General features: G+C 46.9%; 1 protein-coding gene across 2 annotated transcripts in view; it reads right to left on the reverse strand.

The window, feature by feature from the left end:
- IGSF3 (immunoglobulin superfamily, member 3) overlaps positions 1–24,507 on the reverse strand; it is a 92,744-nt gene extending 68,237 nt beyond the window's left edge. For both annotated transcript variants that reach the window (XM_012000833.1, XM_012000832.1), the window contains exon 1: positions 23,844–24,507. In XM_012000833.1, the coding sequence (XP_011856223.1) occupies positions 23,844–23,886 (43 nt within the window). In that variant the 5' untranslated portion in view covers positions 23,887–24,507. The remainder of the gene's footprint in view (positions 1–23,843) is intronic.
- Between the last annotated feature and the right edge of the window lie 350 nt (positions 24,508–24,857).

The raw sequence follows: 24,857 nt of genomic DNA on the forward strand, positions 1-24,857 counted from the left end.
GCTGTGGTATCATCAATCACCGCTGCTGCTCGCTGGGCCTTGGGAGCACACAGTAGTAGCAGATGTCAGCAGGGGCCAGTGAGCCCACTGCTTAGCTGAGTCATGGTCAGGTTCCTCTGCACATTGTTGCCTGAAAATATTTCACCACCTGGAGCCTCCCTGTCCCACCCATCTTCACTTGTAATACTCCCCTCACCTCTGCCCCTAAAGCAATTATTCATTAACCACAGGGATCCACCATCCAGGAACAAAAGAGGCTGCAAAGCTCTATCTGTGCCTGCACTTCTTGGTCCGAAAGGCGCAGGGGGATGGGGGAGAGGCCCCAGGGTCATGGTGCAGGCTGGGCTGTTGAGCCTCATTTCCCAAACACAATGTGACAGGTATCAACAGTTCTGGAGTCGATCATTTCACAGAAAAGGAAACTGCGGTCAACCTGTCCAAGGACACGCAGCTAGTCCTGGACAAAGTGGCTTGAAGAACCCAGGTCTCTGATTCCCAAATCAGTGCTCTTACTCCTCCCATGCCACCTCTCTTCTAAAGATCCACCCAATGGAACTGCCCCAGGGCTGGCAACCCAGCTACTTCTCCATTCACACCACCGCAGGTCAGTAATTCAGGGCGGACACTTCTCAAATGACCTTCAGATGCCCTGACTCACTCCTCTGACAGTCCTTTGTGTCTGGACTCCCAGCTGCTCCTCAGCAGCTCTGTCCTCTTTTGTACATTTATTACTGTCAGCCTGAGGCTAGCAGGAGGTCTCAATGCCTGGTGCTCTGAGGCCAGCCTGTGGCCAGCCTGTCCCAGGCCCTCCCAGCCCCGTGAGGTCCTCCTGGGGATGCAGGCACAGCGACTGACAAGGATAAGGAGCAGAAGGGCAGGTGGCTTCTTGGGTGTGAGCTTGGGCTCCTGCCACACCCATGCTCAGAAAGGTGTCTACGGGCACATCTTGTGTTGTCACAGGTGTGTAAAGGGCTTTGACGTGCGGCAGATCCTCCAATCCCTGTGAAACAGGGATCATTGTTTCTATTCTACAGTGAGGACGCTGAAGTCCAGAAAGGTCAGGTGACTGATGAAAGGTCATAAAGTTAGCAGGAAACAGGGAAAGGACAAGAAACCAGAGCTTCTAGTTGCAAGGTCAGGACGCTTTTCAGCCCAGCAGGTGAGTCTGCCAGCCAGACTATGCCTAGGTCTCTGCCCTCCCCAAACACATGCACCAATTTGGAGGGGCTGCTCCCAGCACACATGCTGCAGGAAAAACTTCAGTGCTCAGCCCTCTCACTCTGTGACAACAATCCCTTAGAAAGGGGTCCCATGTTGTCCATCTGGGCCCCTACACCAAAGAACACCTAATTATCCGTGGTCCCCACTCAGGAAATGTGCCCACAAATAAAGACAAAAGTAAACCCAACCACACATTCCTCCAAATCCTTCTCTCCATTTCACAGAAACACCACAGCAGAGCAGAACTGTAACCTGATAGTACTCCTGTCTGGTTTTGGCTCTTTCAAAACATCAGGGACCTGACAGGAAAGCGATGCAGAAAACTGCAGTCCTTTGGCCGCTTGTTAAGGAGAGCCCTGAGCAGTGAGTTCCAGACCGGAGATGCGCCATATAACAGCAGCCGCTCCACACAGCCCTGCGCAGCAGCCATCAGCCTCTGGCAGCCGCAATGATGCTGAGGCAGTGTCTCCACTGCCCCAGTGGCTTCTGCATGCAGGTTCATTTGGGACACAACAACTCTAACTCCATCTCTGGCCAGAAGCCAGCATAGTAGGTGCCATGAAAGCCAGGAAGTGAACTGCACAGAATGGATTGTTCCAGTGTCCATGGGCTGCAAGTGGGTCCCACGTCACCGACAGGTGAATCTTAATTATGAACCAAGGTGACGGCAGAGAGGATGGACAGCAAAGGAGGGTGTGTGTGGCGATCAGCCATCAGAGGAGGCGGCCCTGTGTGATGAAAGGACCTCCTCAGGAAACCTCTCCACCAGCAACTGGCTCCAAAGGGTCAGACTTCCCAAGAAATTCCTGTGAAAAGGACAGGCTCGAGGCGTGTGAATGTGATAGTCAGCAATTCGCATCTAGGTATAGGGAAAAGAACCTAGATTAGGCATCAAAAGTACCCAGTCCCCTTCACACAGGGCTGGTGGGGAGGGGAATGGTGCAGCCACTTTGGAAAACAGTCTGGTAGTTTCTTTCAAAGTTACCAAATGACCCAGCAATCCCACTCCTAAGTATTTTTACCCAAGAGAAATACACCTGTGTCCACACAAAGACTTGTACGCATCCTGATAGCTGTATTCATAGTAGCCCCAAACTGGAAACAACCAAAATGCCCATCAGTTGGTGAAGAGATGAACAAAATGTGGTATATCCATAGAACAGAACACTACTCAGCAATAAAAAGACATGAACTAGATACACACAAGAACATGGAGGGATCTCAAAAGCACTGTGCTGAGCGAGAGAAGCCAGATCCAAAGGGCTACACACTGTAGGATGCCATGTGCATCACATTCTGGACAGTGCAAAACTGTAGTGGCAGAATTCAGGTCCCCTGAGGCTGGGGCCTGGAGGCGGGGGAGGGGCTGGTAGCAAGGAGGCATGAGGGAACTTTTTGGGGACAGAGGCGTGGTCCATATTTGATTGCGGTGGTGGTTATGTGGCTGCTCATGTTTGTCAGCAAAGAACTACATATTTTAAATTGGTGAATTCCATTATATGCAAGCAAATTGTACCACAATGAAGCAGATCTTTAAAACACTAGGTTCCTTTTCCTTATCTAGAGCTCAAAGTAGTGGCCCATGCTGGCTATGACTTGGAGAAATCACATAAGCCTGCTGGGTCTCCACTGCTTCATTTGTACAGGTGGCTGCATAACACTCCCCGGGCAGGGGAACTGTAGGGATGAAATTAGAAAATGTGAGTGAACACACACAGCCAGCAACATGTGGGGCTTCCCCAAATATCCACTTCTGTTTTCTTTCCTCAGTGTGAGTAAATGGCTCTAATGATCCACACACCTTCCAACCAGCCAAGTCAAGGACCAGCAGGAGGACTCAGGAAAGTACTGAAATGCTGGGGAGAACCAGGACAGTGGCTGACCACAGTCAGACAGGGAGGGCAGCCTGGTGGGGCCCTGGAAGCCATGGACACGACTGCGCTGGGAGTGGGGATGGGAGGTAGCAGGAGTTGGCGGGTGGGGCACAAAGTGGGAGCCAGGGCCAAATTGCTGCTGACTTGACCATTTTGCAAAAGGCCAGCCTGACTGTGGCCTCAGGCCTCTCATTTCCTCTACCTTAACGAGGGGTCATAGAAGTGCCTTCCCACAACTACAGCATCTCCCTCCACATTTGGACTCAAACACAGAGTGGGGCCAGAGACAGAAAAAGTCTCCTTCATGACACACTGTGATTTGTTTCTGCACTGTGTGGACCCTTGGCTCTGTGACACGGAACACAAGTTTCAGCAGTCCCTGTCACTTCCCACAGGCGAAACAGACAGAGCATTCTTTGGTCCAGCTTCTGGTGAAATGCCATTATCGTTATTTTTAGGAGGAAGATGGAGAATGGGGGTGGGTCCACAAAAAGAGGATGGATTCAGAAGACTTCCAGGAACCTTAAAAGGCTTGGAAACTAATTGTGCCCGTTCTTTTTGATGTCTAATTCTACTCCAAAAGTTCCTCTCAGCACAATATATTAATACTCATCAGCCAAGAGAAGGTTAGGTTTTGGCTCACAAACAGTCAAGGAGAGAATCTCCTTAATTCATTGAGAAGGCAGAAGATGGCGTTCAAGAGTATTCACAGGTAACTAAGATTGCCAGAGGGAGAATCGAGTGAGCTGTCAGCGGTGAAATACACAGGAAGGTAGAGAGAGCTACACTGAGACAACAAAGGGAGCTAAGGGAACAAAGCCTGGGTCCCTCAGGTCTGTGGCCACCAGCTCCAGCCAGGACAGCCTGGTAGCTGAAGAGCACGTCCTTGCCTGTTAGATGCCTGTGTTTCAAGTGATGCTAACTTGATAATGCAGATGTCTCCGCAAACCCTGCCCCTGGCTCACCACCCGGTGAGCAATCACTCACTTTCCCCAGGACACCTCCAGGGAGGTACTCTTCCAGCACCTCACACTTAAGCGGCTAATGCAGGTTCTTCCCTCAGACGCAGCACGGTTCCTGGGATGACGTCAGCGCTGCTCTCTGAAAGCACCAGGCAAGGAGGCGAAACAAAGAAAATCCTAAAGAGCAGGCGAGAGAACGGTGGAACTGGCAGAGAGAGGCACTGGCACGGATGGAGAGGGCAGCAATAAAAATGTTTAAATGCTGGGGGACACTTAGAGGCCAAGGTACAGTAGGTGACAAAAAAGATGAGGCTGAAGTTCAGGAGAGACCCAGGCAGCGATGCCCAAATGACAGGCTGAGGAATCACCTCACAGCTGCCGATGCCCTTGACAGCGATGTCTGAGGCTGGCGTGAGTGCTCCAGGCTCAGAGATTCCTAGAACCCAGCTACAATGGCCTTATCAGACTGAAACAAACACCAAGATATTCCAAGGGAGGTGACAATAGGGTCCAAAGGTCGTGCCTTTATGGCTCACAACTGTGTGCTGAGTGTGGCCCGAATCCCAGCTCCAAATGGTCACCCCATGTCTACAGCCAATCAGCTGACCAGGGTGGCAACCCCTGGCTCTGCTCAACAATGACAACCATCATTTACTGAGCACTTACTATGTGCCAGACCGATGCTAAGTGCTTTCCTCAGATGGTTCCATTTAACTGTTAGAATCACCCTAATGAGTATTTCCTATTATTTTACAGATGAGGAAATCAGAGCTTAGAAAAGTAACTAGCAAAATCATACTGCTGGCTCTGTAACAGATGTTGATTGGATGTTGTCTGGGTGGACAGAGGCAAGGATGACCGGAACGAGACAAGCAAACGAAAGGCCGGCTGACAGACCACTTGGGTAGCACTTTTCCTGGGATTAAGCTTAGACCTTGTAGGCCTATCAGCCAGAAGCAGTGTGTAAAATAAGAGCTGCTGACTGGGCACGGTGGCTCACGCCTGTAATCCCAGCACTTTGGGAGGCCGAGGCGGGCGGATCACCTGAGGTCAGCAGTTCAAAACCAGCCTGGCCAACATGGTGAAACCCCATCTCTACTAAAAATACAAAAATTAGCAGGGCATGGTGGCACATGCCTGTAATCCCAGTTACTCAGGAGGCGGAGGCAGGAGAATCGCTTGAACACGGGAGGCAGAGGTTGCAATGAGCTGAGATCTAGTCACTGCACTCCAGCCTGGGCAACACAGCAAGACTCCCTCTCAAAAAAAAAAAAAAAAAAAAGAGTAGTTGCCCAAGAACACAACAGCAGCAACAAACACTGATGACACCCCAGTTTTGCAGAAGGGGAAGGAAAAATAAGAATGTCAACTCTCCATTCAACAGAGAAACAGTGCCACTGCTGTCTTTAAATTTTCAAACTCATCAAGAAAAGCTCCAGAGAGGCCAGTGCCAGCAATGCCAGCTGTCTCTCAAGTCTGAAGGGTTTCCCTCTGGGTATTAGGACTTGAGGTGTTCAGCTAGAGGAGAAACAGGACGCACAGGAGATCACACATAGAGCAGGAGGTGCCTCTCAAATGCCTTTCCCACGTGTCCAACTCTGCTTTGTTTAAAGCACGATCAGACCCGCCATCTGCACTTTTACTTGCTGCCTGACGAAAACCAGGTGCCAAAGGCCTCCCAGCACTCATGGGGCCCTTTGCCCTCAGGAAAACACCATGATTCAGCCAGGCGAGTTTGATACAACACTGTAACAAAGCGTGTGCAAAGTGCCTACCTAGCTCCGGACTGCTGAGCCTTGCAGAAAAGGCACATTTTGACTCTTCTGAAAGTGGGAAAGATTTGAAAGATGGGATTTGCACCTTATTCCTATACAGGTCTGGAGATCTGGAACTTCTCCTGAAGCTCCATGTTTAGCCAGATAATTGAGACACTCCACCTGGTCACCACTGGACGCCAGCCACCCAAACATTCCCCTCCACAAGGCACCTGGCATTCTAGTGCCTCTGGAGAGAGCAGCCATCTCGCTAGCACAGCTCATGAACAAGGATCCCCTTCCCTGGACAGCAAAGATGTAAACCTGCCCCTAGAAACACTGAGAGTCCTAGAGGTAGAATGAGTCAGCCAGCAAGCTCCAGCCCATTCACTGCAGACCTCTGAGCAAATCAAGTCAGGAGAAGGTGGACAACTGTACCCTGAAGACCACATACCACCCAGACCCAACACAAATAGCTGTCAGCATTGCCACCTGTTACAAAGCTTCAGATCTTGCTTCTGCCAGGATTTCCCAGCTGAGCAGGAACCATCAAAGTCTGGTCCTGGAAGGACAGCCCTCCCCGTCTTGGCAGCCACACCATTTGGCCCTGGCCCAAGGCTGCTGTGGCATGGGAGGAATCAATGGAGGAATACATGGCTCTTCCCTGGTTCCTTCCTCTCCCACTTCATTGGATAACACTAGTCACATGGCCCTAACTGAACTGTGAGGGAGGCTGGAAAATTTGGAGTATGTGCATGTCTAGTGAGTTGCCTCCACCACATCCTCTTAAGCCTTGGCCTCTCATTCCCAAAGTCTAGCCTTATTTTCAAATGAATTCAATGCCTTGTTACTTAGATCTTTCCTCATTACCTCAAAGCCACAGTGGCAAAAAGCAAACAGCATCTTCCTAAAATATTCCTCTTCCATCATCCTCTCCTAGATATCCCTCTTATCCTTCTTCGCCAATTAATTTATTCACTTAAAATCTTCCTTTGACAGCTTCACTCCCTCTCCGCACTGCTATCAACTCAAATGTGAATTATTCCAGTAGCCTGAACTCGTCACTGGCCTTTTACTTTCTTTCCCTTCCAATGAACCTGGTACCCAGCTACTTAATCCTTATCCTTCTTCCCAAGGCCCAATTTCATTCCTTTCTCCCCTGTTCATGAGCCTGCAATCCTTTTCCTGCTGCATCCGTCACGAGTCACCATATACACTCGCAATTTGAGGTGCTCTAGAATCTGCCCGTGGAATTAGTCAGGACATAATCTCCCTGTTTTTTGGCAGTGCCACATCCATTCCTGTCTTCACAGGTTTGCTCATGCCGCCATTCCTTTCCCCAGAACGCCCTTCTGCTCCTCCCACACAAATCCTAATCCTACCTCAGGATCCACTTAAAATACAACCTCCTCACTCAACTCTTTCCTACCAACATGCTTTCCTCTCTCTCCTTTCTGCGTTACCACAAGGCTAAGCTCTGTCGCTGAGTAATGTGCTTTTTGATGATAATCTGAATGGTACAAGAAATCCTATTTCATGCTCCTTTGAGGGAGTGTCTAATATAGGTTGCCTTCAACTATAAGTAGTAGAAAATTCCAACGCAACTGGCTTAAACAGTGATGACAAAATGTACGGAGGTTGGACTGTTCAGTCTTCAGGGGCTTGGCCCCTCAGGGATCCTGGTTTTTCCCATCTCTTCCCCTCTGCTGCCCTCAACAAACCTGCTTTCCTCATTGCAACAAGACAGCTGCTTCACGTCCAAGAATCTAGTGAAAGAAGCTGTCCCTTCTGCATTTCCTTTTACAATGAAAAACATCTTTCCCAGAATCTCCCAGCAGATTTCTCATACCTCAGTGGCCAAAACCATGTCACATGCCCATGTCTAAACTACGGGCCTCCAGGAGGAGTTCTGCTCAATCAGCATGTACCCTAGAGCTGGAGGCAGGGTCACCTTTCCTTGAGTGGCATGTGGGAGAAGTGTGGCATCCAACCCAACTGGGTCCTGCCAGCAGGAAGAGAAAAGAAGAGCCACTGTAGGTAACCAATCCCGTCTACCACAGGCAAGGACTAATACCACATATCTGTGTTTCCCCTCACTTGCCACCCCCATCCTGTGCTGGCAGATAAGGATGCTCAACAAATAGCTGTGGAACTACAAATTATCCTGTGGGTGTGAGAAAAGAGTGTGCATTATAATAGGGTGGTACAATTGGACATGTGTGCACAGAAAATGGAAAAAGAGCCATGAAATCCAAACAGATGCAAAAACGTTCTTAACAGAGAAGGTTTGGGAAGCTCTGATCTAAGCCCTAGCCTGGGCCCAACTCCCAGTTCCACAGATAGGGAGCAGGCCCCAGGCCAGACTGCTGGGTTTCTCCCAGCAGGATCCAGCTGGGGCCTTCTCCTCAGTTCAACCCTTGTCTCTGGGGACCAGTGGTCTACAGTCCATCCCACAACCCTTCAGACAGAAGTTCCAGGCACAAAAAGGAAGCTCACAATAAGGAACGCCCATGCCTAGCCATAACTGAACACATCACAGGCTCACACAAATCTGTGGAATGAGTGCATGATCTCATGAGCTCTGGTCTGGAAAAGCAAGTCTCCCTACACTCGGGCTTAAAGGGAAGGCTTCTTCGGCTATGCCAATAGCTCTTTCCTCTCTCTTTCTTCTTCAGACCAAACAGCTCCTATTCCTGCCTTCCATCTCAGCTTTCCAGCATACTCTTCCCAGGTTCTTTGGGCTACTGACAAGCACTCCAGACCCAAATACACGTGCTCCCACCTGAGGTTGGGAAATATACCAAGAACTGCATAAAAAATATACCGGACAAAAGGCACTCCAGTCTCACAGATATCCAGCCCCACAGTCTATATCACAGATCACCAGTTTTAGCTGTTTGAAGTTTCAGAATTCCTTTTCAAATACCATAGCTAGCATTTATTCGGCTGGAGAAAACTGTGTTAAATGCACCCTACCGTAGGATCATTGATTACAACATGCATTCAACATTCAATACATATTGACTGAGCAACTATTAGGTTGAACTACGTGACATTATTGACATTCGACTGTTTCTGACCTATCAAAATGGCAACAAAGCTCAACTTAACATTTACTCGATGCCAGGCAGTAGGCTAAGGAAGGATTTGGGACACCACGACAAACAGCAAAGCAGTAACCCCTGTCCTAATGGAACTTAAAATCTAGTTTATTAAACCATTACTCACAAAAGTACAATCTAACTTCAGGATTGTAATTAATTATAAATGCATTTTATTTGTTTACTGCCTGACTTCTTTGCTAGCCTATAAACTACACAAAGATGAGGGCTGTCTCCTCCATTTCACATACTGGCCAAGCATGTAGCAGAATACATCCTATATTTGTTAAATGTATTGATTAGTGTTACAACAGACAATTGCATGTGCTATGGAAGCCTTTGGCAGAGAGATCTAATCTAATCTTGGAAGACAAGGATCCTGGACGTCACTAACTTGGAATTTCTGATTCTGATGATAAGGTTGAGTTAGGTCTTCACGAAACAGGTCTCTATACAGCATATAAACAACTACCAGCATGCACAGGGGTTTCATAGGGACTATTTAAAATACTTAAGAGAACAAATGGTTTTCAAGCTCAGTCTAGTATTTCAGAAATTCCATTCACATGAACAATTGGTACGCTAATTGCAAATCATTCTTATTTCTCTCCTAAAGCAGGATCCCCTAAGGATCTTTATTAGGCATTCTGTTAGCCTAGTTTGAGTTACAGTATTTACTTAAAAGTAATAACAGTGAAGTTCTTGAAAAATATTTGGCAATTCAGACATTTTACTAATTCAAACTAATCTTCCTCATTAGTCTACACTGTTAGAGATTTAACCATCATATTAAGAGAAAGTATCAAAGGCTTCACTTAGAGTAATAGTCACTAAATTCTTTTGCAAGACACCTTGGTAGCAGGAACCTGAGCTAACATCAGGAGGTAGGGAGAAATAGAAAATAAAGGAATGACAATTTGAAGAGCAACTGCAATCCAATTTAGTCCAACAGATGACACATATATGAAGTCACATTCAAATTATAAGCAGAGCACAACAAAATTTTTGATCCTTATCTTTTGATTAACCTGGTATCATTCAAGGAAAAATGTCAGTGAATACCACTGACCAGCAGTCCTCTCTTATCTATTTTGCAGTATCTCCCTGAGAACCAGCTCTGGACACAAACTACATAAATATCAATGAGCCTAGACAGTGTCTTCATGTGTGTTTGGCCTGCCATTGGTCTCTGTACCCGTATGGAGATTTAGTAACACACTGGTCACATTCATGGGGCATCTTGAACTCTCTTGACATGGTAAATGAACAGCAGGCCCTGTCCCCATGCCAAAAGCAAACAAAAACCTGTCACCAGCAAGGAAGACACCCGGTCTCTCCAAAGGATGCCAAAGTTCCCATCCAGCCTCCTTTGCAGAGCCTCACAAATCTCTCGGATGCAGGCAGGATGATCACGGGCTAGGGAAGATTATGCTCTGAATGTCTTAAGAGATTAGTTTCTTAAAATCCTCCACATGACTTCAGTCATCCCCGTTACAGATCACAGAGTAAAAAGCCTACTTGATTAAAGCTGAATGCCTATACATTTGCAAAAGGGAAAATATGCAGAAGAAAACACGAGTCAGATTACTGATGGGCATAGCACCAGCTCTAGGACATCAGGGGTGTTGAATAAATGATGACAAGGAGGCACATATAGTTCTGATATATTCACCATAAATACCACAGTCCTCGAGGCTCTCAGTTATTTACTTTCCCCCAAATCAGAGACTGAATCTGGCCTTATCTTCAAATGAGGCCCAGCTCTCCCCAGATTCCAAATATGGGAAATTACAGCTCCTCTGTGGTAGGGGGAAGAGTGGGAAGGCGAATGTTTGTATTGCATAACGTTTTAATTAAAACAAAGATGACGTGCCCCAGAGTCTCTTTATCGGCTCCTGTTAGGGGCGTTTTCCAGTACTCCTTCCACCCTCTGTCACCATGGTCTTTTTTTCCCTCCAGGACAATTCACCTTTAAAATAAGAGGATTGGGCATGAAATCTACAAAGATTCTTCCAAAATGAACTCAGGCCTAGAGGCATATTAGTTCTCTATCTTGTTGCTCCCTTCTAGAAGTACACAGTTCAGAGGGACACCTAGCCAGAGAGGTGCCGAAACGCAGAGCTGGAGCCAATCACCTGCTCCGACATTTCGCGCTGGGCAGGGTGCTCAGAATGTGCTCTTGCTTCTTTGTAATGAAATATCAGAAGACAAATTACAACGTTGTTCAGCAAGCTATTTTTTTGTACTGAAACATCGGAAGGCATTATGAAACCGTTCAGCAAATCATCTCTAAACAATGTCATAAAGGGTTACCTAGCTTGGGGTAAGCTCGGAATGAATCTATCTGTACCATCATTCCTCACCCTAACAAACGTGTCCATCTGTGAAGCAGAATTCCCAACACATCACCATCTCCAAACCAACACCAAACCACTGCCAAACCTGAAGAGGAAAACCAGAAAGGTCTCCGAGAAGTGCTGCTTGTAGGGAGAAGAATGGCCCTGCACAGAGGCTCCCGAGGGCAGCAGGCGCCTGCTTTGGAGCGCTGGTGATTTCCACCAGGCAGAATTTACAACCATCTGGGACCTGCAGTCTCAGAGGGCTCACAGGGAAGGGGGAAGCTCTTGGCTACCCGGGAGGTCACCAGTGACTCTCAGAAAAGTACAGATCAATGCCTGTTTAGGGTTAACCCCAGGTTGGGAGAGGGCATCTGGCAAGGAACAGACTTGGAAGAGCCTGCCCCTCATTGAGCTGCTACAGCAGCGTCTGGGAATTTGTAAGAGCCACAGTGATGAGGCCCTGGGCTATGTCCCCATATCCTCCCTTGCCAGGGCGCCCTCAGGGAGGCCACACTGCAGGAGGCAGAGTATGAGGTGGGGAAGATGGATCGGCCTTATCCTCACCACCCCCCATACGAGGCTCCTCTGAAGAAAGCACGGTATGGATGGTGTCTCCTCTCTGGTAGGAAGTATGTGATTTCTCTATTTCTACTTCTCTTTTGTTCGGGCCTCCTAGAAATTCAGAGCTAGGTGTGAAATTCCCAATTCCCACAGACAGGCAACATCCCCAGCAGTAATAAAGACATTTCACACACCCAGGACTTGGGATATTTGTGTATTTTCAAGAAAAAAAGTTTGCCCTTTGGCCTCCTCAAAGCCCCCCCCCCCAACCTTTTCCTCGCTCTCCCCTCATCACTGCTATTCATGATCTTACTCCTACAGATACCCCCCCTTCATGGTGGCACAGGGCATTGGTAACTCATGGCTGTAAAGAAGAGCTGAGAACAAAACAGGAAGAAAAGAGGTTAAGCAGTGGCAAGAAAAAAGATGTACCTTAGGAATAAAAAAGAGTTCCCCAAAGTCACAGTGTATTTAATTAATCCTTCTATTTATTAAAGATTAAAAATACATATCAGGTGACTACTTAAAATGTTACTCATGATTTTAACTTTGAATTCTGTGGTACTGGAGATAACAGAACAATGAGTGCTTGTAGCAGGCACTCGGTTATTTGTTGAACGAGCTTCTTGGGAAAGCCTTCTTAGGAAAGTATTAGAAGTAGATTCTACTAGAATAGGGGCTACCCCCAGAGGTCTCAGGACAAGGGGTAGAAAGTCAAACACTGATGTTTAAGAAGGGATGATTATATGATACATGAATCCCACAGCCATCTCTCCAAAAGAGCAACTATTTTAAAAATCAGGTCTAAAGGTGAGCCATCCAAGAAACTGCTCCTGCTCCCACAGGTTTTAAAGAAAGTCATTCCTGTGAACATGAGAAGTAACCCAACACTTTGAAATGATAATCGTTTTACAGCAATAACTGTTGCTGCAGGGCCTGAGAAAAAAATTCTCTTCCTTTGGGTTAAAGTCTTAAATGCTGAGCCCGCAGCCAGCAACCTTAAAGGCTACTCGGGTCCAGTTCATTCTATCTGGAGGAGCCACTTGGGAATTGAAAACACAGGAAAACATTTTTTCTGGTCCATGAACAAACAAGAGCGCTTAAATGAATTAGACACAAACTAAGTATTTATGGTTGTCATCTTAACAGGTTTCAAATAGGCTTCATTTTAATTTAACATAATTTTAAAATTATAGGAAAATAGTCAAAATATGAATGTGCTTAATTTGCTGAATTTATGTGTTTTCAAAGAAAATATGCAGAATAAACAAGTCAATTATTCTCACTAAATACATTAAAATTTAAGGGTAATATTTTTATTATGACTTGCTCTCCTGATATAGCAAAGTTATTGTTATATAGTTATTGAAGAAGGCTCACTACTTCCCAATGATTTCACAAATTACAGCTTCAACCAGCTATAAAATAACCAAATCAGTTCTGATATAGGCATAAAATTAAGCCTGAAAAAATAATGAAGTAAATCATTCCTTTAAAATCAAGTTGTTGAACAATATGTTCTGCATGATTCCACTTATGTCAGAAAAAATATATTTTTGTGAGTACATACATAGAAAAGGGTCTGGAAGAATATATACCAAACTATAAAGAATCTATATCAAAGTCAATAAGGGGCATGGACAAGGAGGGTAACGTTCACATTTACTTTCTACATTCTTAGAATTATAGTCACTGTTACCTCCATCAAAAAATTAAAATTCAAAAATTAGGCCAGGCGCAGTGGCTCACGCCTGTAATCCCAGCACTTTGGGAGACTGGGGCAGCAGATCACCTGAGGTCAGGAGTTCAAGAGCAGCCTGACTGGCCAACATGGTGAAACTCCATCTCTACTAAAAATACAAAAATTAGCCGGGCATGGTGGCGGGTGCCTGTAATCCCAGCTACTCGGGAGGCTAAGGCAGGAGAATCACTTAAACCCGGGAGGTGGAGGTTGCAGTGAGCCAAGATTGTGCCACTGCACTCCAGCCTGGGTAACAAAGCGAGACTCCATCCCCCCAAAAAAAAAAAATTAAAGCAAACAAATATAAGCTACCTCCTGAAGTAGAAACCAGTATCTTTTCACCTTACGTTTACATAATACTTTACCCTAATGCATTTTATCTGCTGTTCTAAATCATGACTTACTTCAAATCAAATCTTAAGTGAAAATCAAGATTTTCTTTTGGGGGCGTTATACAAAAAAGACTGTAAAATTTCATTCTCTGAAAGTCTTTTTAAAAAGCAATAGATCGTACCTGGCTGGGATAGGGTAGGTGTGATCTGACCCGCAGCAAATGATGGCTGCTCAACTCTGCATCTCCTTCCCTCTCCCTGCTGAAAAGTGCTACTTGGCAAGGTCAGTCAAGGTCACCAATGCAAACAAGTAGTGGACAAACACCATCCAGGTTATCCAAGGTTCCTGAGGCCCAAAGCAGCACATGGGGTTGGGAAACTGATCACCTTAGAGATTTCAAAATCACCTAACAATAACCCCACTTTCCCTAACCACAGGGCTTAGTGACCTAATGGGTCAAACACATATGTGCTTTGGTCATCCACAACTCAGACCACCAGACTAATTTTGCTTTAGAACTGGACTATATCAAGTGTGAATGATCATACTGGTTATCATGTGGGGAAAAAAGGTTTAATTAGTCCCTAATTGTCTGGGAAACAAAAGATTTCAAAATACGGAGCTCCCAGGGGAAGGAGAGTTAATAAAATGGGTCCTTGAGAAGTGAAGTGGGAAGCCTGCCTCATGCCATGGCACCCGCGATGACACAGGTGTACCCAGTGCTCTGCTGAGAGCAAAGACAATGTTCTCAGAATTGCTATCAAAAAGAGGCAGCAGACTGCATTCTGAAGCATCAGACAATGGGTCACATGCAAAAACAGAATTAAATACACAAAAATAGCACCAACTTAAGGCAAGCCTGAGTAAGCTGCACCACATCAAAGAAAGAACACACAACTGGTACTAGATTTTTTCTGTTTTAATAAAGAGAAGGCCTGGACACCTGAAAGTTGACGGGAAGCAGGCATCACTAATTTCTCTGAGTTCACAGTTTTGTTAGAATGTTTTTGCTCTGATTATAGGGTTTTTTTTGAGATGGAGTTTTTTTTTTTTAACTTTTTTTGCTTTTGTTGCCCTGACTGGAGTGCAATGGTGCAATCTCGGCTCACTGCAAACTCCACCTCCCAGGTTCAAGAGATTCTCCTGCCTCAGCCTCCCAAGTAGCTAGGATTACATGCACCCACTACCATGCCTGGCTAATTTTTTGTGTTTTTAGTAGAGATGGGGTTTCACCATGTTGGTCAGGCTGGTCTTGAACTCTTGACCTCCGGCAATCCACCCATCTTGGCCTCCCAAAGTGCTGGAATTACAGGCGTGAGCCACCGTGCCTGGCCTGATTATGTTTTGATGGATATACAGAAGCTCTTGCTTTAGTACAGAAACAGGCCCCACTTCACTTCGACCTGTGGGCCCCCCACCTTCAGAAATGTCCAGTGCCATCCCTGTCTCCTCCTCTCAGTGGTCTTCCAGGATATCCACTCACAGCTTTCTGACTTGTCGCCCACCTGTCTCTAGCCCAAATACCCAGTCCTCATGGCAACTGACTGCACCAATTTTTTTTTTTTTTTTTTTTTGAGACGGAGTCTCGCTGTGTCGCCCAGGCTGAAGTGCAGTGGCGCGGACTCGGCTCACTGCAAGCTCCACCTCCCGGATTCACGCCATTCTCCTGCCTCAGCCTCCCCAGAAGCTGGGACTACAGGCACCCGCCACCACGCCCGGCTAATTTTTGTATTTTTAGTAGAGACGGGGTTTCACCATCGTCTCAATCTCCTGACCTCGTGATCCACCTGCCTCAGCCTCCCAAAGTGCTGGGATTACAGATGTTAGCCACCGCGCCCGGCCGACTGCACCAATTTTTACAAACCTACACCCTTAGGGTTCCCATCCCAGGACATTCAGGCTTCTCCACCCCTTTACAAATGCCCAGAATATCCTCTACCCCACAATTCCAACAGGACGTCACTCTCCTATTACGTAAGAAAAATGCCTAAAATTCCAGCCCTGCCAAAAGGCCTTTCCAGATTGACCACTCAGGAGTTACTCTGGCCTCCCCTTCACTCCTCCTGGTAAATTGAAAACAAGAACAGACTTGCCTGGCCTCTCTCCCCGGGTAGACACCTAGCCTCAGTGAACACATCCTGTCAGTGTCTTCCTGTCCATTTGCAAATTGATTGACTGTTTGTTTCATTGCCGGCCTTGGATGACCTCTCATAGAGGGCAGGGACGGGTGGTGTTTGGCAAAGCCTTGGTTGTCTGGAAAATGGGAAATGGGGTCTTCTGGTGAATTTAATTACAGGGTTAGGTGGAAACTTTGCTTCAACTCTCGTTATTACAAAGCCTATTATAAAGCTTTTTAAAGTACATCTGACCACCTTCCAGCCAGGGTAGAGTTAATATGACTTAATCTTTGATTTAGGATCTTGCAGTGCCCCAGGCTCACCGTTCTCTTCTGCTACTATAATTACAGTTGCGGAAGACATAGAGACTGAGCTGATGACTGCTTGGAAGCTAATTTCGAGAAAAAACCCTTGCTACCACATCTTGTGATTTTTGCCCTTCTGAAGGTGGAGTTCAAAAATAAAAACAAAATCCCACTTAACTGAGGGTTCCAGTTAAGGGAGGTCTGCTGCCATGGTCTTTGTTAAGTGCCTGCCACCGTGGCCCACAATTAGTCAGTTAATAAAGGGTTCTTGATGAGAGAATTTGGCAACATGTGATTTTCCACAAATACAAGCTTGATTTTGATGCAACCACTCATTTCTTTGAAAATCAGGGGGCATTCACACACAGGTGTTCTAAATTTCCTTAAAGTAAAAACCAACCCTTTACAAGGAATAGCTGTGTTCACTTCGAGCCGTAAAGAAGCAGGTGTCCACTCATGGCAAATGAGGAACTCCTTTTTTATTTATTTATTTATTTATTTATTTTTTTGAGATGGGGTCTCGCTCTTTATTGTGTGTGTGAGATGGGGGCCACCCAGGCTAGAGTGCAGTAGTGCAATCACAGTTCACTGCAGCCTCGACCTTCTAGGCTCAACCAATTCTTCCCACCTCATCTTCCAAAGCAGCTGAGACTACAGGTGTGTACCACCATGCCCGGCTAATGTTTTTGATTTTTAGTAAGATGAGGTCTTGTTATATTGCCCAGGCTGGTCTTAAACTCCTGAGATCAAGTGATCCTCCTGCGTCAGCCTCCCAAAGTGCTAGGATTATCAGCATGAGCCACCATGCCTGGCCAGAAGCTAAAAATATTAATCAAGGAGTCATAACTAAGGATGCACTGCACACCCGAAGCCAGGGACCACAAGAGGTCAGCAACCGGGACAGCTTCCTCCATTTCCCAGGCCTGGGCTAAGCAGCAGTGGCCTGGGCTCTAGGACTTACTTTAAGCCTAAATCCCAAAGTCATTATAATTTAAGCCAATTTTCTGTGTCCAGCATCACCCCACCTAAACTGGTCCTTAAAACCACTGACAGTCATTTCTCCAGTCTGTAAAAGGCCCGCTGAGGCCTTTGCATTGTCAGGACTTCATTGGGAGTAGAATGCCCTCCCCATCCAAATCCTGACCATTTCTGAACACTCAGCCCATGTCCTCTTCGTCTTCCCCAACAACAGCCACCTACACTGAACTTCACTTTGAACTCTGTAGGAGACTGTAGATAGAGATGGGGGTCTCACTATGTTGCCTAGGCTGGTCTTGAACTCTTCAGCTCAAGTGATCTCCCTGCTTCTGCCTCACAAAGTGCTAGGATTACAGGAGTGAGCCACTACACCTGGCCTATGTAAGCTTTTTTTTTTTTTTTTTTTTTGAGACAGAGTCTTGCTGTGTGGCCCAGGCTGCAATGCAGTGGCACAATCTCAGCTCATGGCAACCTCCAGATTCTAGGGATTCTCCTGCCTCAGCCTTCTGAGTAGCTGGGATTACAGGCGGGCGCCACCATGCCCAGCTAATTAGCCAGGTTGGTCTCAAACTCCTGACCTCAGGTGATCCGCCCACCTTGGCCTCCCAAAGTGCTGGGATTACAGGCATGAGCCACCACACCCGGCCACGTATGCATTTTAAAATGTTATGCTCAGAAGGGGTCTATAGGCTTCACCAGACTGCCAAAAGGATCCATGACACAAAAAAGGTTAAGCTCTACAATCAGACAAATATGAATTCAAATTCAGATTCTGCCAAATTCCAGCTCTTTTCCTTTGAACATAATTGTGTTCAAGGGAAAAGTGTCTTGAATTTCCTTATCTTGATCAAGGAAGCCAACACAGAAACAACACCTACCTTGTGAAACCATTCACTCATCAAAAAATTAACCAGGCCAGGCGTGGTGGCTCATGCCTGTAATCCCAGCATTTTGGGAGGCCAAGGCAGGCAGATCACAAGGTTAGGAGTTCGAGACCAGTCTGGCCAACATAGTGAAGCCCTATCTCTACTAAAAATACAAAAAATTAGCCGGGTGTCATGGTGTGTGCCTGTAATCCCAGCTACTTGGGAGGCTGAGGCGGGAGAATCGCATGAACTCAGAAGGCGGAGGTTACAATGAGCTGAGATCGTGCCACTGCACTCCAGCCTGGGCAACAGTGTGAGACTCCATCTCAAAAAAATAAAAAAGAAAATAACTGAACACCTGCTTACTTTGCAAGGCACAAGGCTGAGTTCTGGGGCTACAGTAATGAACATGACAGAGATGGTCTTTAAGAACTTTATACAAAAGGTCATGCTATGTAAAGTGTTTAGCACAGTGGCACATAAGCACTCTATAAACATTTTAATACTCACTGATAAAACCACCACATGTAGTGTTTAATTATATGCTGATTTAGATTGCTTTCTACGAAACAAATGTTGATTCATCAAACTCATGCCTTCTTAACAAGCCTTCTTGGAGGCCAGAGGCTCGGCTTCAGACTCAAAGGGAATAGCTTATTAGATGACAGAACACAGGATTTGGAACCAAATGGTCCTGGCTTCAAAACCCTACTCTGCCACTTTTTAGCTTTGTGACTGTGGCAGAGACGGGCAGCTGTCCCCCAAAATCTGTTCTCTCCTTTCCCTACAGTCATAGAATCCCAAGTTTTTCTCAGGACACATGGATCCTCAGGATAAGCATATTTTCCAGCCTTCTTTGCAGCTAAGTATGGTCACATGACTAGGTTCTAGCCAATGAGAATGTCAGTGGAAGTGATGTATATAACTTCCAGGAAGTATCTTTACATTGAGAGGTCCTACCCTTCACTAGCCTTTTCTTCCTTCCCGATGGCTGGGGCTAGAAGTCATCCTGGACCACGAAATCATCTTGGGAATAGAGAGCACGCACATGGAGAAAGACAGCAGGAGCTTGGAACCCTACCACTGTCAGCAATCTATCTTAGGCAAGTCACTTTTTTTTTTTTTTTTTTTTGAGACAGAGTTTTGCTCTCGTTGCCCAGGCTGGAGTGCAATGGCGTGATCTCGGCTCACCTCCACATTCTGGGTTCAAGCGATTCTCCTGCCTCAGTCTCCCAAGTAGCTGGGATTGCAGGCATGTGCCACCACCATGCCCCGCCAATTTTTGTATTTTTAGTAAAGACGGGGTTTCACCATGTTGGCCAGGCTGGTCTCAAACTCCTGACCTCAAGTGATCCAACAGCCTCCCAAAGTGCTGGGGCTACAGGCATGAGCCACCGTGCCCAGCTTAGGCAAGTTACTTAACCTCCCTAAGCTTCAATCTCCCCATCTATAAAAATGTGATAATGCAGCCGGGTGTGGTGACTCACGCCTGTAATCCCAGCACTTTGGAGGCCGAGGCGGGTGGATCACGAGGTCAAGGAGATCAAGACCATCCCAGCTAATATGGTGAAACCCCGTCTCTACTAAAAATACACAAAAAATTAGCTAGGTGTGGTGGCAGGCACCTGCAGTCCCAGCTACTCGGGAGGCTGAGGCAGGAGAATGGCATGAACCCGGGAGACGGAGCTTGCAGTGAGCCAAGATCGCGCCACTGCACTCCAGCCTGGGCGACAAAGCGAGACTCCGTCTCAAAAAAAAAAAAAAAAAATGTGATAATGCAAGGTATCTATCTTGCAGGGTTGTTTTGAAGACTGAATGATGATATAGGGCTTGGGTCACAGTAAGGGCTAGAGTTAGGAGAGCTGGTATTACTGCCATTATGGAAGTACCAGTAGTCTTGCTGCCATGAAAACTGTAGATGATGGCAACATCTTAACACAGCCCTGGGTACTTGGAGGTAGCTCAGTGATTCTCACAGTTGAAAGGCATCCTAGTAGGCGAAGTCCTCCTGACAAGAATTTCCTTCTCTTGCACTCTTGTCAAATGGTCCCCAGGGAAGGGAAGTGTACTACCTCTGGGACAACTATTAGGACAGTGGTGTTTGTTCATCCATAAATCACAATCCTCATCTCCTTCTTTCAGAACTCTTCTCTTGATTGTTCCAAACCATCTCACTTTTCTTTGCCTCCTCTTTCTTTTCTGCCTTTGATCACTCCAGCCCTGTCTCTGAGGTCACACCCATCAGTACTTCAAAGTTTCTTTCAATCCCTTTCAGAACCACCCTCTGGCCTCTCCCTTAAGAAACCTTTTCTAACTAACTGGGAAGTAAGACATGGCTTCCTCGGCCTTACCGTATTCAAAGAAGAGACTTCCCAAACTCTACAAATCAACTTCTTTCCCTCTGGAGCAGAACACAAATGATCATTTGCCATCTACAGGTTCTCAGATGTCCCAATCGCCTACATTTTTCATTGCTAACACTTTTAAAGCTATTTAATCTTGTTTGCAACATCAGCACTGGTCTGGGAGGTATAACTCTTCATGGCTACACAAAATCAAAATGTGCTGTATGTGTCTAAAGCTTATATTCATCTTTCCTGAGAATTTTTCTTCCTGTTCTTGAGACACAAATCCTATGCTCTCTTTCCCACATTGCTGTCATCTTCCCATGGCATTGTCACTCATGCAGGCTGCTCCCAGACAGAGGCACATTTCCAGTCACCCTTCCCTTCCTACCACTGCACCAGCCTGCATTCTCTCTCTAATCTTCTGCCCCTCTGGCTACATCTGTCCTCAAGTAGAGACGTTACTACCCTCATGACTCAACCGGGACCAGGCTTAAGTGGCTTTGTAATTGGAACCAAGGGTTGTGGTGGCAGGGCCACCCCTGCCCTGTGGCCACCCAGTGGTGGCCATGCACTGCCACCACAACCCTTGCTGGGTGAGGCACCTAGAGTTAGGACAGAAGGAAACAACACACAGAGGTCAAGGGGGTAGGTACAAAGACAAACGGTAGGACAAAGACATAAGCAGGGATCAGTGTCCCAACAGACAGAAAAAGAGGAATCTGATTCCAATCCCAGACACTGGCAAAGGACGGGTGCAGAAAAGCACAGGTCTATGATGTTGAGGGAGATGAAAGTGTCTCCGAGATTCACGCTGTGTACCCCCTCTCACATACTGTCCGGGGTTTTCTAATCAAAATTGCCATTTCTAGAGGCTGGCACCTGCATCAGTCTCACTTTCAGAGCACTTAGCCTTATCCAACTTTTATAAACAAAATTTTATTCCAGGCATGTGACCTACATGGGCTTAAAACCTTAGAATTCTTTGCTGTTTTAAATTCACACTACACATTAATTCACATTACACAGCAAGAATGCTGACACATGAACCAGACCACAGCAGACTGCAAGCAGGAAGTAAGACCCCAACATGGGTTTTGTTCCCTCCCAAAACGCCTTCTACCTCTCCCAGATTAGGAAAGTAGTAGCCAGGCCTCCTTCCTACCGTACTGACAGCCATCAGGTGAAGAGAAAGATGAGGTTCCACCAGCGGGGCTCCAAATCAGGCAGAGATCCATATGCATGCCTATAGTTCCAAACCTTCCCACGTTAGCCTGCATCTAGGCGTCTGCCACTGTGCCCCTTTAAAGCCACCTTGATGCTCATTTTCCTCCATGGCACCTGTTTACACATGAAGGTGAGGGTGGAGGAAAAATGACAGCATCTGCCAGGTGCCAGGGCCCGAGCTCCACTCCACAGAGTGGCCCAGAGAGTGAACAGCAGGGGACCAGCATGCAGCCTTACATTTCTTGAGCAGCCAGAAGAAACAAAAGGCACAAATGTCACATTGCCTTGTTCTCCCATTGATGGCTACTTCTCCTGCCCTGGGCCCCACCCTGCCACTCAGCCTTCTTTCCCGCCTTAGCCACACACCCCATCCCACATCCAAATCTCCCCAAGGGCTTTCCTTGTTTGTGTCCTGTTGAATCCACATGAATCACTAATTGCTGATTTAAACCCAGACACTAAGCGAATGACACATACAGTACAACAAATACAGATCCAATATGAAGAGACTGGCAAATGGAGGGCTCCCTGCCTCTTGACTCTGCCTGAGCATAGAGGTGACAGGGAGACACTGCCTGTATCCTAGCCCACAGCTGAACAGAAGACTAACTAAACTCACTGCTGGCAGGGTGTCAGCATGTGTTGGGTGGTAGGGCACTGGCACTAATGAACTCACCCACTGGTTCTCTAAGTGAACCATGCATGGAATTACCTGAGAGAGCTCAAAGGCTGAGACCTGGGTCCCACCCCACCAAGGGAGTTTGGTTTCACTGGTCGGGGGTTGCTGCCTGAAATCAGAATTTTTAAAAGCTCCCCCAGTGATTCCAACATGCACACGAGAGTTTGAGAACCACTGATTGAACTACTGATTGAGAACCACTGATTGAACATCTATTATGAGTTTCAAACATTATTTAAGGCAGTCAAGGCATTTAGGACACCTTATATCCTTGAATTGTTTATTGTTTCTGTTTTATTGATATTCAGATGTCAATCATGGTGAAGCTGGGATAGGAACTCAGGTCCCCTAATTCTAAAGTCCATTCTCTTCCCACACACCTGTTAACTACTTCCAGGGTATAGACAATGTATGGAAGCAATCTCCACTGCCAACAGATCACCGTAAGTTACGTGCAAGACACCTAGATTTGGAGATGTGAACCCTGTAGGCAACAATCATAATCCCTTCTGAATGCAGAGGACCGAGCCTTACAGAGAGGGCAGGGGGTGTGCTTAGGTATGAGGTCTGAGATGGGGAAAGAGAATGGCACCAAATCCCGGCGATGAAGTTTATCCTAGACCTGAGATGTGTTCTAAGATACCACGCTGAAGACAGTGCTCATTGGCATAAAAAGAACAGGCAATTTATGAGCAGAGGGGCCTCTTCACTGGGGTGGGGATCCTTAACAGAGGTGTCAAAGGTTCACCCAGGGCCATAGTTTCTTCTTCCCACTCCAAGCATTCTGATTTGTGGGAGCACAAAAGCCAATCCTAAAACCTCCTCTACCAGGCAGCTTCCTTTTCTTCAGGCTCTCTTTCTCCCAGAACTATGATCTAAGCTTCCTTGGTGAGGAGACACAGGACTAGTGTGCCCTCACATTTTCAGCCTACAGACCACTCAGGTAGGCAAAGCATCCCTTCAACCCCTATCCCATTTACTCCCATTTCCACCTCAAAAAAGGCACCATCATTATCACCCAAACCAACTTTCGACACAGAGGGGAATTATGTTCCCACTCCCAGTTAGGAATCAACGCAGCCCAACAAAGAAGTGACAACACCAGAGCATCCATGTTTGTCATGCTACCAGACAGCAGCCCACCAGCCATATGAAGTCCCTAAACCACAGATGTTTAGATGCAGGACCTCACCCCAGGGCCCAAGACAGACACTTTAAGAACAGCAAATGTTCCTTCTTAAAGACAACAAATGATATTCCATCGCTGCTGCTGGATCAGAAACGGGCCTCTTCATACTCTACTCCAACCTGTGACACACACCGACCACTCCTGGTGTCCCCCAAAGCCTAGTGTTGATGAAAAAGAACCACAAGAAATTACAAGAACCAAGAGCAGGTGAAACTTTCACATCGATTGTATTGATAAGCAGAGCCACTTACCCAGCACAGCCAGACAGCTCAGCACCAGGAAAAAGCGCTTCATGTCGGCAGCCTCCAGGAGACACAACACAAGGCGCTTCCTCTTCTCCCAGCTCCTAATCTCTCATTTCTGGCAATCCACTTATAGCTCCAGAGAACAGTTTTGGAAATAGAACTTAACTCGGAAAATGGGAACAGATTAAAGAGATCAGAAGGAGGGAGTTGGGGGGAAGGGGAGGAGTGGAGGCAAGTGTGAAAACTCCCCTATGCCACAGGAAGGGTCCACAACAATTCCGAAGGCGCTCCCGGCTCCTGCCACATCGTGTGCCTTGCAGTTTCCACTGAAATTGTAGACTGTAGTGGATTAATCCTCCAGGATCAGGGAAAAAAGAGTCTGAGAAAATCCTTTCATCCACTGATTATACAGAAATGTCCTTGGCTTCCCAGTGAAGGTGTCTGTGATCTCCCTCATTCAGATTCCCCAAAGAGAACAAGGCAGGTTTCGTCAAAACCCTTGACGGCCAAATCACCCTGCCTGACATCAACCGTTTGGGTTTCTTCACCAAAAAGTCCGTTTCCATCCATGGTGGTAGGTCACGGAGGCGCCACCTGCCCCACGCCTGCCTAGGGCACACGAAGCAAGTTGGCGTTCGGCAGCCCTGAAGCGGTCCCCCAGCGCCAGCAGATTTCTAAAACAAACACAACAGAAATTTTTATCAAAGGCAAGACTGCAAAACCCACTGGGGCTGAGCGCTGAGCTGGTCCGGACACCTGGGTCCGGTTCCTGGACCAGGACAGTCAACCTCTGCATTCTGACCTTGGGCAAGTAGCTATCTTTCCCTCCGCCTCAGTTTCCCTGCCCAGAGCAGGGCAACAGTGGGAAGCCCGATTGTTCCTGAAATACTTTCACCAAATGCTTCACTCCTGGGAATTCCCGTCACCTCCTACCGAGTCCGGGCGCCGCAGGTAGCCCCACCCTCAGCCAGGGCAAATCGGGAAGGGGCTCCGCGGTGGGGCCGCGACTCCCGGCCCCCG

This window comes from Mandrillus leucophaeus, unplaced genomic scaffold (assembly GCF_000951045.1).
Source record: "Mandrillus leucophaeus isolate KB7577 unplaced genomic scaffold, Mleu.le_1.0 Scaffold64, whole genome shotgun sequence".
Classification (NCBI taxonomy): Eukaryota; Metazoa; Chordata; class Mammalia; order Primates; family Cercopithecidae; genus Mandrillus; species Mandrillus leucophaeus.